The sequence below is a fragment of the Eleutherodactylus coqui genome, chromosome 5 (assembly GCF_035609145.1).
Source record: "Eleutherodactylus coqui strain aEleCoq1 chromosome 5, aEleCoq1.hap1, whole genome shotgun sequence".
NCBI classification, from domain to species: domain Eukaryota; kingdom Metazoa; phylum Chordata; class Amphibia; order Anura; family Eleutherodactylidae; genus Eleutherodactylus; species Eleutherodactylus coqui.
In genome coordinates, this window is record NC_089841.1 from 219,190,646 (window position 1) to 219,209,467 (window position 18,822).

General features: G+C 41.1%; 1 protein-coding gene across 2 annotated transcripts in view; it reads left to right on the plus strand.

Moving 5' to 3' along the window:
• Positions 1–18,822, plus strand: part of JAK2 (Janus kinase 2) — a 126,758-nt gene that overhangs the window by 102,071 nt on the left and 5,865 nt on the right. For both annotated transcript variants that reach the window (XM_066604242.1, XM_066604243.1), the window contains exons 15-21: positions 5,363–5,501; positions 7,928–8,079; positions 11,981–12,131; positions 12,290–12,426; positions 13,975–14,164; positions 15,754–15,878; positions 17,284–17,456. In XM_066604242.1, coding sequence (XP_066460339.1) covers positions 5,363–5,501; positions 7,928–8,079; positions 11,981–12,131; positions 12,290–12,426; positions 13,975–14,164; positions 15,754–15,878; positions 17,284–17,456 — 1,067 coding nt within the window. The remainder of the gene's footprint in view (positions 1–5,362; positions 5,502–7,927; positions 8,080–11,980; positions 12,132–12,289; positions 12,427–13,974; positions 14,165–15,753; positions 15,879–17,283; positions 17,457–18,822) is intronic.

Below are 18,822 nucleotides of genomic sequence, written 5' to 3' on the forward strand. Positions count from 1 at the left end.
TCTGCACTTTTCTTTCGGCCCCCAGGTCACATGACTAAGGCATATTTGTAACTGCCATTAAAAAAAAAAATGATTCCCTAGTCTATTCATTCTAGTATCTGTTTGTTCAGCATGACATCTTTCTAGTATCGACCCCTGCTTCAGCAGCTTGTTTGTGGCATTTCCTAGCTCTGATGACAACCCCTCGAGGTGCCACAGAACACAACCAAGTGTTTAAGACTACTTCTTTCTTCCCAACCTGATGTGTGGCCAATCGGTGAACAGCCTGTCATCATGATGTTACCTGCATTCGGTCCACATTCGATCAGTGACAGAGATAGAGCTACGACCCCAAAGCAACCAATAACAGCAAAGCTTTCATTTCATATTCTTTTATGAGAAGTGGCCAGCTCATGTATCTCTCTGGTTGAGATGTATAGATTATTTTGATATTATGTGAGAAATTTCAATAGTTTCTGGAAGCATTAAGCAATAACGCACAAGGTTTACGCTCACAATAGAGATCGGCCGGTTTGAATTTAGAGATCTTTAAAACTGAGGAGGGACATTGACTTATCAATGTATCGGAAAGAAGACGGCAACCAATGGTTTTTTGCAGTGCGTTAGTTATTTCTTAATGTTAAAAAAAAGGTATACCTAAAGGCCAATACCTCAGGTTATGGAGAAATTGTACCACTACAAAAGGAGTTTGAGGGCTTGTCCACACTAGCATTAGTGAGTTCTGTTCCTCTGTTCCATTTGTGGAGGGGAGAAACAGAAATAAAAAGGAATTAAATGTTCCCGGTGTTTACCCGTTGATTTCAACGAGGTTAGAAGGAGAAAAAAAATGGAAATATTTCCATTTGATTCCATTCTCTTTCATTTCTGGTTTTAAAACTGGACAAGTAGCACAAAAGCTTGAAGTCAATGGGAACAAAAGCGAACAGAGGAACGGAAATCACCAATACTAGTGTGGACAAGCCCTAAGAAAAAAGTGAGAAAATTGCAGGAGAGATTTAGGAAGGCAAGGGACTAGAAATGTCTTGACAAGCAAATAGATTGAGACTAAAGGACCCATTCACACGGAACCATCACTCAATTAGTACTAACGAACAAATGTGAGCCATGATCGTGCATTGTAAATGCACAAAAATCACTCACTCTTCATTCACAATTGTATTTTCATCATTCAGTTTCCCAGTCGTCAGTAGTCTTATTTAGTTTTGTTTAGTAAATCTGTTCCATTGTAAACTTTCCAAACACACATAGGCTCTCATTTATCAAAACTGACTGAAGGTCCTTTAAGACGAGCCAAGTCTCGTTTGAACAAGCGAGTGACGTCACTGCTAGCGCCTTCACTTTCATGCAGTCTGTTTAGATAGGCGGATTCATTGTGGGATCGTTTAAAGGAGTATCGTTCAGTCTTTCACATTCGCTGTAAAAGGGAATGTGAAAGACTAAACGATATACCGCTCATTCACTTGGTTTTTATGCCTGCGTAAAAAGAATGATTCTCGGTTTTAGACCAAACTCTTATCATTCACTTTTCTCTTTTGGAAAAAAGTTTTTGAATAATAATCGTTCTGTCTAAAAGTCCCCTAACACAAAAAAAAGCTAATATAGTGTTAGCCCAATTTTCGCTCTTCGATATACTGTGGGTGCCATATTTGATAAGAATAATGTACAGGCGTGGAGAGCCTTTCAAAGACCACGAGTCTACCTCGTGTCCCAAAAGAGTCTGTCTTTATTTAGGCAAGTAGAAGTTTAAATAAAGTTTCAACACAGGAAGTTAGATCATTTGGGATACAGTTACATTATTTTGTGTGCTGATTGGTCATTCTCAGAGGGAGGTACTTGTGAGGTAGCTGTGAGATCATTCACCCGGGAGGAGCTTCCCTTGAGCACGCTCTGTTCATTCTTCCCTGGTTGTCTGAAGGAGATGCTTCCTGCGTTTCTCTTCCAGCCAGCCATTTCCTGTCCCTCTACACAGACATTCCTAGATAAGTAGTTTTCTGCTGGTTAGAACCAGTTTGACCAGTTTATGGACACAGAGCACTGCTCCTTCAATTCTTGTGGGGGGGGGGGGGGGGGGCGATGTTCCCTTCCCCCAGAGGATTAGATTATAGACACAATATAGTATCTTCACAGTTGACAACAGAAAATACAGACACAATGGTGAACCTATCAGCCATCTCCCACAATAGCAACCAATCACATTGTAGCTTTCGCTTCCTAAACTAAAGAGAAAGCTGTAGTGTGACCGAGTTGCTATATAAAACAAGGTCAGCTTTTTATAGAATTTGTGTAAGAATTTATAAGGGTCAGGTAAGGGCACCATACAGAACAATCATAAATAATATGTTACACGCTGCTTCACAAATTAATACGTTGAACACTTTGTATTTAGTAGATCTTTAGAAGTCTGTACCTTGGCTTACATTTATACAAGATGCTAAAGCATCGTGACATTATCAGTAGGCCAGCAGATGTTCACACAGCTAGACTCTATGCCCTACCCTGCTTATGTGGTTTTACGAGGTGACTAAGTTGGGTGCCCTTACCTGACCTAGAATGTTCCACAGGACCAGGGTTGTTGGCGCGTCCTCGTACGACCTCAGGGACGGCTTCCAGACTTCTTTTCAAGAATATAGGTTATTCATTTCTCAAAAACTGCAGCTTTAGCATTTCACAAGTGATGTCCTTATTTGCAGACCTTGTACTTGGGTGCATTTGAAGGCAGACTTAAGAAAGTGCTTTATATGTTTTTAGAAGCAGCTAAGCTTCTGAAATATTCTAGCGAAATGTGAAAAATCTTCTGAGCCGCCGATATTCTGTATTGACTTTGTAAGAACCTAAAGCTCCATTTACATATCACTGACAAATGGTTGTTGGTGTAACTGGCCTTCATTGCAGTTTTAGTACTGTTTGAAACGTAGATCTGATTGTGGCCTTAGGAAAAATGAGAAAAAAAGACAAAGTTTCTGTGAAATTTAAAAATGTTTTCCAAGATTAAAAAAAAAAATTTTTAAAAAAACTACAGTCAGGCAATAAGCAAATATTAAAGGGAAAAAAAATGTCATACAAGTTAAGATGTCCCACTAACTCCAGCGCAGAAACGCCAATCTGCACCACTCCTGGTCCCAGAAGAAGCTGCAGTGCTCACATGCCGTCCATGGCAGTTTCACTACTGAAGCTGCTGATTGGTTGCTGCTGCCTTTGGGGGGCTCCTGTGTTTTTATTGTTTTTGTTTTTTTGTGTGTTCAATGCCCATACAGTTTATTTATTTATTTATTTATTTTTTATTTTGTAAAACCCCTTTAACACTTTTACATATGCTAAACCGTATGTACATGCGGTCAGTTTTAATCATAGATATAAGATTTTGTTTCTCTTTCATGGAAAAATTCTTATGATCTATAACAATGAAGTGTCTTACCTGTAATCCTAATTAATAGATGTGTACAAGTGTTTACTTAGAAGTTCTTAAGCTGAATAAAGCCTAGCTAAGACACAACGATTATCGCTCAAAAAATCTTTTGAGCGATAATCGATGTGCGCTTTTTTACAGCGCAAGGTGATCACTCAAACGTTGAGCGATCACCTTGCACTCCGAGCGGAGGATGCAGAAGACAAGCGGGGCCATTTGTCTTCTGCATCCAGCTATTTCCCGCTTAGAGCGCCCGGCTGTTATACAGCCGAGCACTCCGAACGGGGGATGCGGAACACAGCTGGGCAGCTCTGTTCTTCATACCCCGCCTGTCTTCAGAGAGCGGGATACAGCTGAAACAATAGTATCAGCTGTATCCCGCTGTGAATCTCTGATAAGACTCATTGTTTTCTTTCAGCACGCTGAAAAATCAGCGACAGCTTAACTAAACCTGCACGATGTCAGTGCAGTTACACAACGATTTTTGAGCGAAAATCGTTGTGTCTAAAAGGGCCTTAATGCACAGACAGTTTTTAATGGGGTTTTCTGAGGCCTGCACAAATTTAGTGAAAGCCAGGGACCATGATCGAATAACATAACACACCTGTTCACATTGCAGCTGTTCCAGCACTCTCTGCCAGTCTGTTTCTAAGAAAGGTATGTCAGAATAGTGCCTTCTGGAATACAGACATTGTATTGGGTGTGAAGTGAAACAAACTCGCCTGGTGCTCAGTGGGTTAATCTAGCTCCTTAGGAGGTACTAAATCACATGACCGAGTGACGGAATGCTACATGCGTTCCAGATTTAAAATAACTTTATCAAATGTCATTCTTGGAGCACAAAAAAGACTTGTTAAAACTTCTGTCACGGGGGACTGAATAGACCTCCTATTCCATTCTAAAACAAGCATCTATCTGCTGGTTGCCTACATAGACAGCAGCACTATTTTGTACCCGAATCTCATGCAAATTATTTTTAACACATTAAAAAACTGATAAATATTATATATACCTACAGATACAAAACATGATTTGGTAAAAAAAAACATGATCATCTTAAAAATATATATTTTATATATATAATAAAATTGATAACCCGAGAAAAATATCTTAAATGTCAATAATCAATATAGAATAAGTATAAAACCAGCAACAATATAGCATCCATTTACACTGGACATAATTTATGATTTTCTGTAAACTCCTTTCAACGCTATTTTGATCTCACCAAATAAAAATTCTATAATATAAGATATACTTTTTCCCAATATACTTTCTACATCAAGGTAATGGTGTATCTTGTCTCCACCGAAAGTAGGGGGTTGAAACAAGGGTACAGTAGTGGGAAGGGCCAGCCTGACAGCTGTACATGCCTCTGTGGCATGTACACTCCATTACTGGGGGAGTGCAGTGTGTGGGCGGAGGTACGTGCTGCCTGGACATCAGTTCAGTCTCCTCTATGATGTTTTTTCAAGACCTCTGCAGGCCTTCCATAGTAATCTTCATTGGTGCTTTGCTTAATAGAGTTCCCGTGAAGAGCCATACACCTGAGTATCCATCACGTCACCTGGCTAACTTTTTTTTTTTTCTTTTTTCTTTTTACTTCACTGGAAATTGCAAAGCTCCATTGAATGAGAAACTGATGCAGAAAGTATGTTGGAAAATTGTTTATCAATAAAAACAATATTTGTTGAGCCCAGAATACCAATAATCATGTAATGATAAATCGTCCACATGCGGAGGACACTGGAGCTCTGTGCATTATAAGCAGTTGTTAGTGGTGGTCATATTGGGTAATTTGTGTGAATAAACCATAATGGTTGTTCTAGTGGTTGACTGACAAGATGCAGAAAACTCTTGCTGGCTTATCTCACCATTACTTTTATAGCCTCGTGGTTCCATTTGTCTTATTCATTTTTGTCAGCTTGTTCTCTCGCTTCCTTTTTCATGCTGTAGGAAGATCGGAATCTCGTACATGGTAATGTGTGTCTGAAGAATATTCTGCTGATCAGAGAAGAAGACCGGAAGACAGGAAATCCTGCATTCATCAAGCTCAGTGACCCTGGAATTAGCAATTCTGTTCTGCCAAGAGAAAGTAAGTGTATTCACATGGTGGTAGTTCTCTTGGTGCCGGTGGGCTCTATGTTGCTTATTTCTTAGCAAGGATATGGCAGTTACACACTTTTCTTCTCGGTGCAGGTAGTAAAGGTGCCAGGGCTTGTTAAAAATCACTGCCAGCAGCCATTACATTCTGATGCAAAATACAAGGGCAGGTATAGACATCACATCCCTCGACATGCAGACAGCCAAACTGCTACATGTGCACTATACTGAACAACAACCACTCCATACCTACCACATATCAAAGGGAGTGACCGAGTAGGCATGGCCACTGGCAGGGAGCTTTGAATTGATATGTACCAATTCTTTCTTTACACTAATCTAGTATAGTACTCTTTTAATTTGGACCATACTGTTTATGGATTACTTATATATAGTTTTTTGTTTATTTTTTTAATTTATTTTTTTATTGCATTTCCTTTTTCTGCCTATTTTCTTTTTTTAACCCTAGTAAAAACCCCTTCAAAAATTTTTTACAAAGGGAAGAAAGACAAACTCAAAATATCTCCAAAAATAGTCAAAAACAAATATTTAAAAATAAATTTAGAAATAAATAAAAAATATATGCATCTATATAAAATGTGTTCTTAAACAGGTTTTCTGAGAATAAAAAAATTTGCAGGAGGAGGAAAAGTGATCATGTATGTGTATACGAGGGGGTGCTGATAAGTCTTTGGCTTTACCCAGAAAGAAAGGAGATAGGAAGATGAAACTTGACATTTATTCCACATACTCTCCACTGATGTCAACACACTTCTTACATCGGTATTCCAAGTTCTGTAAGCCTTGCAAAAAGAAGGATTTCGGTTGTGCCTCAAACCAGTCATCCGTAGCAGCCATGGCATCAGAAATGGTGTGAAATTTGGTACCCTTGAGGTGTTTCTTCAGGTTTGGAAACAGATGATAGTCGGAGGGAGCTGGATCTGGTGAATAAGGTGGGTGGTCAACCAGCTAGAAGCCTAGCTCCACCAGTTTTGCCGTGGTCGCTTGTGCAGTGTGAGCGGAGGTGTTGTCTTGCAGGAACAAGATTCCTTTGGACAGCTTGCCTCACATTTTGGCCTTCAGAGCTGCCTTCAATTGGTCCACAAGTTCAATGTATTACCTTTCATTGATGGTGGAACCAATTTGAAGGTAGTCCACTAGCAGCATACCCTCCTTATTCCAGAACACAGACGCCATCGCCTTAGTGGCTGATTTTTGCACCCTGAACCTCTTTGGGCGAGGAGAACCACTGTGCCTCCACTCTTTTGACTGCTCCTTGGTTTCAGGGTCATACAAATAAATCCAGGTCTCATCCATACTGGCCAGTCAATCCAGGAAGTTATCAGTCCGGAAACGCTGACAAATGGACCGGGAAGTTTTCACTTGCTTGCTTTTCTGATCTGTTGTCAAACATTTGTGGACCCACATTGCAGATGGCTTCTTCATGTTCAAATGTTCATGGATAATGACACAAACACGTTCACCAGAAATCCCCATGATGTCTGCTATTCCTGCAGCTGAAATTGGCCGATTCTCCAGTATGAGGTTGTGCGCAGCATCGACGATCTCCAGAACAACAACCTCTCTCTATTGTCCAGGATGTTCCTCATCATTGGTGCTGAAGTGGCCCGTTTTAAACTTGGCAACCCAGTTCTTAACTGTAGAATATGAAAGACATTGATCCCCCAATGTCTGCCACATATCACCATGAATATCCTCCGCGGACTTTCCTTGCAGAAACAAGAATTTTATCACTCCTCTGCCCTCATTTTCTGTGACTATCGCCTTAGACTCCGCCATTTTGTTTTCTCGCGTGCCTAGATCACTGTTGCCATAAGCTACAAACACAAAACTTGAAAACATATATTAGACACACAAAGTTTTCATGTGATGTAACATTCATTACCATAGAAACAAAAAAAAGAACACAAAGCCAAAGACTTATCAGCACCCCCTCGTATTATATTACGTAACATCCTATATTCCCCTTTTAAATCGCCTGCCACCTCAGTGGGTCCTGACACTTTTTGCTAACTTGGCCACATCCATGATGTGTGTGTATACCTTTGTTACTGCTGCAGCCAAATTGCTGGTCCCAGCGGAGTGGAGCCAGAGGTTGGCTTCAGTAGTCACAAGAATATATGGACATGTCAGTGCTGCAGCCAAGTAAACAAATACCTTTTGAGATCACCGGAGCAACAGCGCAGGAGCAGTGGTTCTTTAAAATTATCTTGGTAAACTCCTTCTAAGGTCATTTGCCTTAAAAGTAAAAAATATTTACTTAACCGTTGGATCACTTAATTGCACTTTTCATTTAGTGAACTATATTCCACGAATGGAATGAAAATAATGTATTGAAGCCAGCTCATCCTATGTGAAACTATATCTCACTCTTCCTATCACTGTTTTCCCGTTTAGTTCTTATAGAGAGGATTCCATGGGTTGCTCCTGAATGCATCGACAATCCAAAAAATCTCACCCCGACGGTAGACAAATGGAGTTTTGGCACCACCTTATGGGAAATATGTAGTGGTGGTGATAAACCGCTCAATGCACTGGATTCTCAAAGAGTAAGTCAGAGCTTTATGATGAACAGAGAGTTAAGAATTTTTTTTCTCCATTTTACCTTCTTATTAATTGATAACCAAATTTGATTCAGTTTATTCTGGAAATATTTGGACAGCGACACCATTTTCTTCATATTCTAGTCTCTCTACAACACCATAATGGATTTTAACCAAAGTTGTCAATATGTAATTAAAGTGTGGTTATTCAGCTTTAATTTAAGGTGTTTCAATATAAATTTTATTTATTTTTTAACCTTTTCCTGCCAAGGACATAACTGGTATGTCCTTGCAGGGGAGCACTTCAGCTGGCAAAGATATATGGGATACCTCCATGATATTAATGGCTGTATTGCAGTAGAGCTTGTTTTAAAATTAAGCATCTAGCCACAATACAGCCTTTGAGAGTTGAAGTGGGAGCTGCATGTACCTGTAGCTCCCATTGCCACCCATGTTTGAACAGGATATGTGTCAGGTGACATCACAGCTAAAGTATCTTGGCTTTAAAACAAGATTAGTATCACAGCTCTACATCCTGTTATAGCCTGAGATAGAGCAGGTTAAAGTTTGTGTTACATATACTCCTCACTGCAATCCATGTTTCTACAGGCTTTGTCTCAGGTTCGTTCCCAGCTATAACTGCAGCTGTGATCTTGTTTTAAAGCCAAGAATATTGGCTGCAATCTAGCCTGAGTTAGACCAGGTTAAAGTGTCGGTGCTTTTAGCCTGTGTGAAGTGGAGTGGAGAGGGACATGCTGATAGGCTGCAGGGAGAGGAGGAGAGGCATAGAGTGTAGATGACCACGTGGGTGGGGGTACTATGAATTTTTGCTCCTGTTATTATACACACCCCTCCCCTCTTTATGAATCATAGCGCATACTGATTGTCACATATGTGGACCTCTTTTGAATTAAAAAAAGACAAGCCCCTGCTCATCTAACCAAACCTCTGTGCTTAATTGGGCTGTGAATGTGAACGACTGAATGGTTTGCAAGTGAGAGATTTATCTGCCTGTATAAACAAGCTGCACCAGCCAACTTTGACATCATTCGTTCAAGCAAACGATAAATCGCTCAGTCTAAAAGCCCTCTAGGCCAGTCTCCTTAGCAGTCATGCTCTTGGTGTTCATCTTCTGCTTATGAGACTCCTATTCTGAACATGCGGTTTTCTCCTCTCTTCTCCATCCTGTGTTATGGAAAGCCACCGATGATGTCCTCTTTACCTGCTCCCTAAAAGCTCTGCTCAAGCACTGACTACCTTAGCGGTGACATTAGCGCTCCTGCAGTCATTTAAATGACTATCGGCCGGTGTAAAAGGACCATTATGTTTCAATGCGTTTGTGAAGACAGAGAATAATTGTAGCACTACCTTACACCTTGTAAATAGAGGGCCATGCAGGTAACTGTAAATGGCGGTAGTGTCTGTGAGAGGGGTGAGAAATCATGGAAACTGTAGTCCTTTATAGTAGTAAGCTCACCCCCAGGAAACCCAGGCAACATGAAAATAACTGCTGCGTAGAGCCTGGCAAGATAATGAATATCAAACTAACTCCTGAGCTCTGGTGACATCTGGTGAGCATTCAGACAGATTTACGTACTTTTCTGTATTGGCATGTAGCATTTATGTGCTTTAGAATATAAAGTTATACATTTCTTTTATGTAGTTTGGGGAAAATTCCTTGTGGTTTTTTTAAGATCCAGGAAGTTTCCTTCCTGTGGATTAAAAAAAAATCTATTCTAGCCATGTGATCGGTACACCAGTGCACAGGTCATTGCAAGACATGGCTCTGTTGCGTGTTGTGTCTTCCAACAAATTCAGCATATGACTAGGACAGGTTTTTACAGTAGAAAGGGAGAGGGGGGAGCAAACCCGATGGCATTGGAGGCTTTGGTGCTAGATGAATGTCTAGAGACCAAAATAAAGGGCTGTGAAGAGTGAATGAACTGTGGAGGTCCTGCCAACCCGGAGAACCCACCAAGGTGGGCACTGCAGATGTGTGAAGAGCTATAGAAAGAAAAGACTGGTGGATGGGGACAATTCTCCAAAAATGATGGGACAATAGGATTTATTATTCATATTCTCTTTTGCTAAGTATATTAAAAAACCCGCATAGGATACGTGTTTAAGGGGGAAGAAAGGGTCTTCAGTCAAGCTGGATGGGACGTCATTTCCTGGACTATGGGATAGGAGACCCAAAAAGTGCAGGTGGTACCAGTGATGGAGCTGAAGACAGCAGGAGAAGTGCAGAATACATCCTTTCGTCCTACCATTTTTTTTGGGGGGGGGGAGCGTTGCACCTATCCACCAGTCTTTTCTTTCTGTCGGTTTTTACAGTGAAACATTCTGTTCAAAGCCAAGATCGTAAAACATGTGAAAAGTAGATATAAAAAGTATATTAGAAAATATACGTTTTTATTACAGACTGAATAACCTCTCTTTACTACAACCAGAAAACATCATCCTTTAGGCTGGGTTCACACAGGGCGGATTTGTTGCGGTTTTGACGCAGAAGAACTGCTTCTGCGGCAAAACCGCTTCAAAGGTTAATTTGGGCTTGCGGATTTTCGTGCGGAAAATTCCGCAAGCGTTTTTTTCCACAGCGCTTTTTTACTTTTGTCGCGTATTTGCTGCGGTTTTGACTGCGTCCATAGAGGTCTATGGACAAAAAAGCGCTGCGGAAAAGACCAAAGAATGAACATGCTGCATCTTTTAAAACCATAGCACTGCGGCTATGCGGAAAAAATCCATCCTGTGAGAACCGCTTTTTGGCAAAATCTAATTTGTGCTGCATTGCACTGCAAACTCAGCGGTTCTGCCGCAGTGCGGATATGCAACGGCAATCCGTGGCAAATCAGCCCTGTGTGAACCCAGCCTTAGGCTAGTTTCACACCTGATTTTCGTTTTCCTGCTCCATCATGGGAGTAGGAAAACAGAATGCTGATTTCGTCCTATGACTGAGAGTGACAACGCCAAACGGACCCCACTGACTATAATGGGGTCCATCTGGCTTCCGTCCTGCCCTTGGGCATTTTTTCTGGACAAAATAGTGCAGCATGTGGCAATAGTTTGCCTGCTATTTTGTGCTGGGATTGCATCGGAGCCTTTCACGCAGATGTGAACTTACTAGAGTTGAGCGAACATACTCTGCCGAGCTTGATGCTCGTTCGAGTATTAGCGTACTCGATGGTGCTCGTTACTCAAACGAGCATCACGCTGTGTTCGACCCTGCCCCAGTTTTTGGCTCCTCCCCACTGTGACATGCCTGTTTTGGCCCCGCCGCGACAAACAGCGCGTCATTGGCAATTTTTTTGGCAGGGAGAGAGAGGGAGACGAACCTAGAAAAAAAAAAAAGCTCGGCCCCCGGCGTCCAACATACAATGGGGTTCGTCACTTGAGTAGAGCTCTTGAATTTTACGAAAGGCTCGACTCGAATAACGCGGACCCGGGCATTTGGGTGCTCGCTCATCTCTAGAATTTACCCTTAATAATATACGTCTCTGAGGATAATTAAAGAATCAGTTGGTTGATGTTATAAAGATTAATAACATCAGTAGTTGACTTGCATATATGTACTCATTATACTATTGGGAATCTCATAAATACTTTGGGACAGAAATAAGTAACTTCTTTTAACACTCTCGTCTCTTCATGGTATTCCATCCGGCTCTATTGGCAGCGCATTAATTAGCATTACAGTTTAGCAGTTGGTTTGTTAAAGGTTGCATTACCATCCTCCGAAAAGTAGTGTTCTAGGTCGGTCATAGAAGCTAGGATTTAGTCCCAGCTCACCTTATTGTTGCGTCTGAAAATGTCAGGTTCCTACATGTATTACTTTAATTTGCATTTGCCTTGAATTCAGTATTTCACATTGAAGTTTTGGCTCATCTGTGTTTTGATTGTGTTCCAGAAATTGCAATTTTATGAAGATCGACATCAACTTCCCACACCAAAATGGATTGAGCTTGCAAATCTCATCAACAGTTGTATGGACTATGAACCAGATTTCCGACCCTCCTTTCGAGCAGTTATAAGAGAACTTAATAGTTTGTTTACTCCAGGTAGGAATGTTTTGACCTGAAGCTATTTAGGAGCAAGATTGTTGAGGAGATCCAAGAAAGTTTTTTCTTAACCCCTTCAGTTTGACAATTTCTATTGCTTTTTTCAGTCTTGGCAAGAAATGTATACTAAGTCATGTTTTCTATATTCTATTCCTCAGACTATGAACTACTGGCAGAAAGTGATTTACTTCCTAACGTGAGAGTTGGACCATTTGGCTTTTCTGGAGGCTTTGAAGACCGTGATCCTACTCATTTTGAGGAAAGACATCTTAAATTCCTACAGCAGCTTGGCAAGGTGAATTTTCTACATATACAGTTTATACATTTGGGTTATGATTAGAGATGAGCGAGCGTACTCGGAAAAGCACTACTCGCTCGAGTAATGTGCTTTATCCGAGTATCGCTGTGCTCGAGTCTGAAGATTCGGGTGCCACTGCGGCTGACAGGTGAGTCGGAGCGGGGGGGAGCGGGCGGGAGAGAGGGAGAGAAAGATCTTACCTCCGTTCCTCCCCGCTCTCCCCTGCAGCTCCCCGCTCCGTGCCGGCACCCGAATCTTCAGACCCGAGCACAGCGATACTCTGATAAAGCAAATTACTCGAGCGAGTAGTGCTTTTCCGAGTACGCTCGCTCATCTCTAGTTATGATCAAGGTCCTGTTCGTTAATTATTAGGTTTTTAAGTAATCCACTATTTGAGGGGAAAAAATCTGAAAATCATTGTGTTTCACTATTTCATTCCTGCAGATTCGAAGGGGTCGTCTGGGTGAGAGGCTATTTTTTAAAAGTTGATTCAGGCCTGTTAAAACTATAAAAGCAGGGGTACTTGCCCATCCGCCCATCCTTTGTCCCGGCGATCCAACGCTTTCATACCCATGGTCCTTCTGGTCTTTGTTGTAAAACAGAAACCAACAAACCTCTGCAGCGAATCAGAGGCCACAGCTGTCAAGTGCTGTTCTCCTGGCATGACTGCTCAGATGCTGGGAGCCATAATGTCAGGAGAATGGCACCTGACTGCAAGGGTGAGGTGGTTTTGGTTCCACCACAAAAACCAGGAGGACCACAGGTGTGCAGGTCTGAATAGGTTTTTAATGTTGCCTGAGACCCAGACAATCTCTTTAACCCCTTAAGGACATGGCCCTTTTTTTCCTCCCCGTGTTTAAAAAATCATAAATCCTTTTATTTATCCATCGCCACGGCTGCCCGAGGGCTTGTTTTTTTGCGGGACGAGTTGTATTTTTTTAATGGTATTACTTAAGTTGCCACCTAATGTACTGAAAAACTTTTTAAAAACTTTAAGTGGAGTGAAATAAAAAAAAAAAGGTAAAATTCCGACTTCTTTGAGTGCATCTAGTTTCTACAGCGTACATACTGCTGCAAAAATGACCTGAAGACTTCATTCTTTAAGTCAGTACAAGTACTATGATGCTAAACTTGTATTGTTTTTTTTGTTTTGTTTTTTTACTGTACTATTTAATTTTTTTTATTTTTTAAATATATTTAATTTTTTTAAATTGTCTGTCACCATCTTCTAACCACAATAACTTTTTTTTATTTTTCCATCGACCTAGTTGTGCGAGGGCTCATTTTGTGCGGGATGTCCTGTAGTTTCCGATGGTACAACTTATTGATCGCTTTTCATTACGTTTTCTTTCTTGGAGACTGGGGTCATCCAAAAAAGCACAGTTCTGTGTTACTTTGAAAGATCGGACTTTTACAAACGCAGCGATGCCATAGATCTATTTTTGTTTTATTTAGATTATTTTATTATAAATATGGCAAAAGGGGTGTTTTTAAAACTTTTTTTATTTATGTATTTTTTAATAGTCAAACTTTTTTATTTTGCAGGGCAACTTTGGAAGCGTTGAACTTTGCAGATATGACCCATTACAAGATAACACTGGGGAAGTTGTAGCGGTTAAGAAGCTCCAGCATAGTACTGAAGAGTACATGAGGGATTTTGAAAGGGAAATTGAAATTCTGAAATCCTTGCAGCACGAAAACATTGTAAAATACAAAGGAGTGTGTTACAGCGCAGGTGAGTCCACAACGTAGAAAGTGTCCACTAAACTGACTGTCAACATTTCTCTGAAGGTCTTTGAGGAACACCAGAGGCAAAGCTTTATAAGTGGATAAAACTGAAGCAGCAGTGCGCCGATTCCATACTAAAACACGGTCTGTCTCGCCAGTTCAGCGAACTCTTAAAGAACTGTAGAACAGGGTTATATCTGAGTACTCCTTCATGACAGGTCGTAAAACATAGGACTAGTATAGTAAAGCGTTTAGGCCGAAAATGAAATTTGTTGACAGACTTCAGCCCTCATGCACACAGGAAAGTAGGATGTTTGGAGCCCTTTTTGGGAGCTCACAGGCGCTCTACAGTTCTGGAATCATAGAACTATGTATGTGCTGTATTGTGCTTGTAGGGAAGAAAAGCTTTGTAATATAACGTACGCTGGAACGGGACGACCTGGCCCGGCATGTGTAGGTCGTCATTAACGAGCTCCACTGCCGATAGTGATATAGCCCGGAAGATTTCCGGGCTATGTATCACTATGGAAGCTGCAGAGCACAATGCCACAAGCTGTGACATTGTGCTCTGCCTGCACAGTCCCACAGAGAACAAAGCAAGGGCTTTGAAAAACCAGCAGAAGATATTGCCGATCTGCCGGCAATCTCCTGCTTCTAAGTCTCCTGCTTTGTTTACAGGTTGCCATAGAGACCATCGGCTTGTCAGAAGCAAGCCGATGGTCTCTATGGCAGGGAGAGCTGGTGCTTGGCTGTCAGAGGACAGCTAGGTACCAGCTCTTACAGCAGAGATCAGAGAAAACCTCCGATCTCTGCTGTGTTAACCCTTTACATACTGCAGTCTATGTGACTGCAGCATGTACAGGGCTGTCACTGCAGCAAGTAAAGGGCTGTCACCATCGGACCCCCGGAATGTGATCAGGGGGTCCTGATGGGTCCCTGTGGAAGTCCCCTAAAGGGACAAAAAAAAAAAAGTTAAAAATAAAGCAAAAGTTAAAAAATTATTAAAAAAATAATAAAAACACTTGTCTACCTTTACTTTGTAAAAAATCAAAAATACAATCACACATGTGGTATCCGTGTGCGTCGTAATGACCCAGAGAAGGAAGTTAATACATTATTTAACCCCTTAATGACATGGCCCCTTTTTTTCTTTTTTCCCCCATTTCTTTTTTTCCTCCCCCCTGTTTAAAAAATCACAACTTGTCCCACAAAAAACAAGCCCTCATATGGCCATGTCAATGGAAAAATGAAAAAGTTATGGCTCTTGAGACGCAACTGCAAAATTAGTTGAAATTCAATGATTAGACCATTTTAGAAAACCTGCCCTGGTGGGCACGACAGGGTGGTAGGAAACCCGCCACTCAAGGGGTTAAAGGAGATCATCAGTATGGTAATGCTTTAATTATTTGTAACTCTATTTCCTTCTAATTTTTTTTCTGTTTTAGTCACATAAAATCTAAAAAAAACAGAATAAACCTAAAAGGAGGAGATCATGGGATAACGGCACTACTTTGACCTCCCTCCCTTCTTCAAAAGTAACCGGTTTGACGTTGCACTTCACACACTAAACAAGAAATTTCAAATTGTCATTTTCAGGACGTCGAAATCTGAGATTGATTATGGAGTATTTACCATATGGAAGTCTGAGAGACTATCTACAAAAAAATAAAGAGAGGCTGGACTTCAAAAAACTGCTGCAGTACGCCACGCAGATCTGCAAGGTAATCCTTACATGCTTAAATGAAAGTACAGGCGTCCTCATCCATGTTGCATTAACTGATGAGTATGAAATACATTCAGACCGGCTACTAGTGGTGTACCACTGGGATATGTATCGGGACTTTGTTTTTAACGTATCTATCTATGACCTTGTTAAGTCATTAAAGGGGTTGTCCTGCGAAACAAAGTTGGGGTATACACTTCTGTATGGCCATATTAATGCACTTTGTAATGTACATTGTGCATTAATTATGAGCCATACAGAAGTTATTCACTTACCTGTTCCGTTGCTGGCGTCCCCGTCTCCATGGTGCCGTCTAATTTTCAGCGTCTAATCGCCCGATTAGACGCGCTTGCACAGTCCGGTCTTCTCCGTGTTGAATGGGGCTGCTCGTGCTGGAGAGCTGCTCCTCGTAGCTCCGCCCCGTCACGTGTGCCGATTCCAGCCAATCAGGAGGCTGGAATCGGCAATGGACCGCACAGAAGACCTGCGGTCCACCAAGGGTGAAGATCCCGGCGGCCATCTTCGCAAGGTAGGTAAGAAGTCACCGGAGCGCGGGGATTCGGGTAAGTACTATCCGTTTTTTTTTTTTCAACACATGCATCGGGTTTGTCTCGCGCCGAACGGGGGGACTATTGAATAAAAAAAAAAACCTGTTTCGGCGCGGGACAACCCCTTTAAGAAGTCCATTTTCCGCACACTTACAGATGATTCTAAGTTGTGTAGGGCAGGGGTCCCCAACTCCAGTCCGCAGGGACCACCAACAGGTCATGTTTTCAGGATATCCTATGGTAAGAAGACCTGTGGCAATGTCTGAGGCACCGACAATAATTACATCGCCTGTGCAATACTGAGGAAATCCAGAAAACATGACCTGTTGGCGGTCCCTGAGGACTGGAGTTGAACACTGGTGTAGGGTAATTGATGCAGGAGAGGGCGCTATTACAGAGGCTTTTAAGTTGGAGACACATGTAGTTGTGTTTGGCTAAACTAGTATAAACTATACCAATGGTAGAACACTGTGGAAATATGACTTGGGGATATTAGTGGATGGCATTTCAAACTGAAGCTCTCAATGCCAAACAGCTGTGACAAAGGCAGATAAAATCATGAGATGTTTACCTTCAGTCAAGAACAAGTGGCCTGACTCGTAGAATTAGGAAAGAATGACTCCCTTGTATCATCCCATTGTAATAACATCTTTCTTTAACACATTATGGTTTTTCTATGACAATTAAATTTGTTTATTTTATTTGCATAAAAACGCACTTTTGACGTTTCTAGCTTTTTTTTTTTTTCTTCTTCTTTACAATTCTGCACAACCCAATTGACTATTTTAATGTGATTTTAAAGAGGTTAAGAAATGGTTCAGCCATACATTTTGATGACGATGATGTTCTTTACAGGGCATGGAATATCTAACCATCAAGAGGTATATTCATAGAGATTTGGCAACTAGGAATATTTTAGTTGAAAATGAAAACAGAGTGAAAATTGGGGATTTTGGACTGACAAAAGTACTACCCCAAGACAAAGAGTATTACAAGGTTAAGGAGCCTGGCGAAAGTCCTATATTCTGGTAAGCGGAATGGAAGATTGTGTTTTTTTTGAAATTCATAAAAATTACAGAATTATCGCTACAGCATGAGGATACTGTGTTTTGATTAAATTCATCTTTTTTTCAGAATTTCTCCATAACTATTAGTTTCATATCCATTGTATTAAATTGCATCGAGAGAGCAAGTAGAAGCTGGCAATCCATGGTGTTCCCTGCCTGCATACTGTTCTGCCCAAGCGCTACCAACCTTAGCGGTGACATCAGCGCTCGTTCAGTCGTTCAGACGATTGTCCCCCCCATTCAAATGGGACATTGGGCAGAACATCAGCATTATATAGTTTACCTTGTTTATCAAGACTGCATAGAAGAAAAACTGTTGCACATATCAACCAATCACAGCTTTCACTTTACCAGTGCAGTTTGAAAAGTGAACGGTGAGTTCTGATTGGTTGCTACAAGCAACAGAGTTTGTTCTCTTTTTAGACAGTTTTGATAAATGAAGCGCAATGTGCGTGAAGCAAACTAATTATCGAGTACACTGCTAAAAAGACTGTAAATTGGCTTTGGGTTCTTTTCCCATCCAAGTTCTGTCCATTTTGGAATTTGACAGAACTCGCAATCTCCTGTCTGAACATACCCTAATATAAGGGCAATAGTGTCTGGCAAAATGGACGATTATTGAACGGCAGGCAGAAAGCCGCAGACTTCGAAATCTGTCTGATTTCACCAGTTTCTTGTCTGGTTTTGTCTGAATCCATAGCTACTCTTTTAACGCATAGTAATTGTGATAATGGAAGAAATTTTTTTTTTTTCACATGTCGGGGGTTGCAGTTGTTGAACTGTATTAAACTGTTTTGAATGAGGAGAAAACCCCAATGACAGAGTTTTACTAGTTTTTTAAAAGAAGACAGGGAAACCCATTTGTATAGAGTGTGAGCTGACCAATGTTTCAGAACAGGTAAACGTATAGTGCAGGAAGCAAGAGGTAGGATGATGGATTGTAGAATGGCTAATGGTCCAGAAGGAGCGGTTTTCGTTGTTGTTGCTGTTGTGTTTTGTTTTTTTAGGCTGCACGTTCGTGTTTTGTCTATTACCTCTATTAGGACATACAGAAAATGAGACCGTTTAATTCGGATATGAACAGTGCCCCTCCATCTTAATTCACCCGTGACCAGTTCCAGAGTACTCAAATGTCGTCTCTGTGACTGACCTACCTTACCATCTGAGTGGATGATGGGACACGAATCTCTATTCGTACATATTCATGAATTGTATTAAAGGGGTTGTCCCGCGCCGAAACGTTTTTTTTTCTTTTTTCAATAGCCCCCCCGTTCGGCGCGAGACAAACCCGATGCAGGGGTTTAAAAAAAAAACTGGATAGTACTTA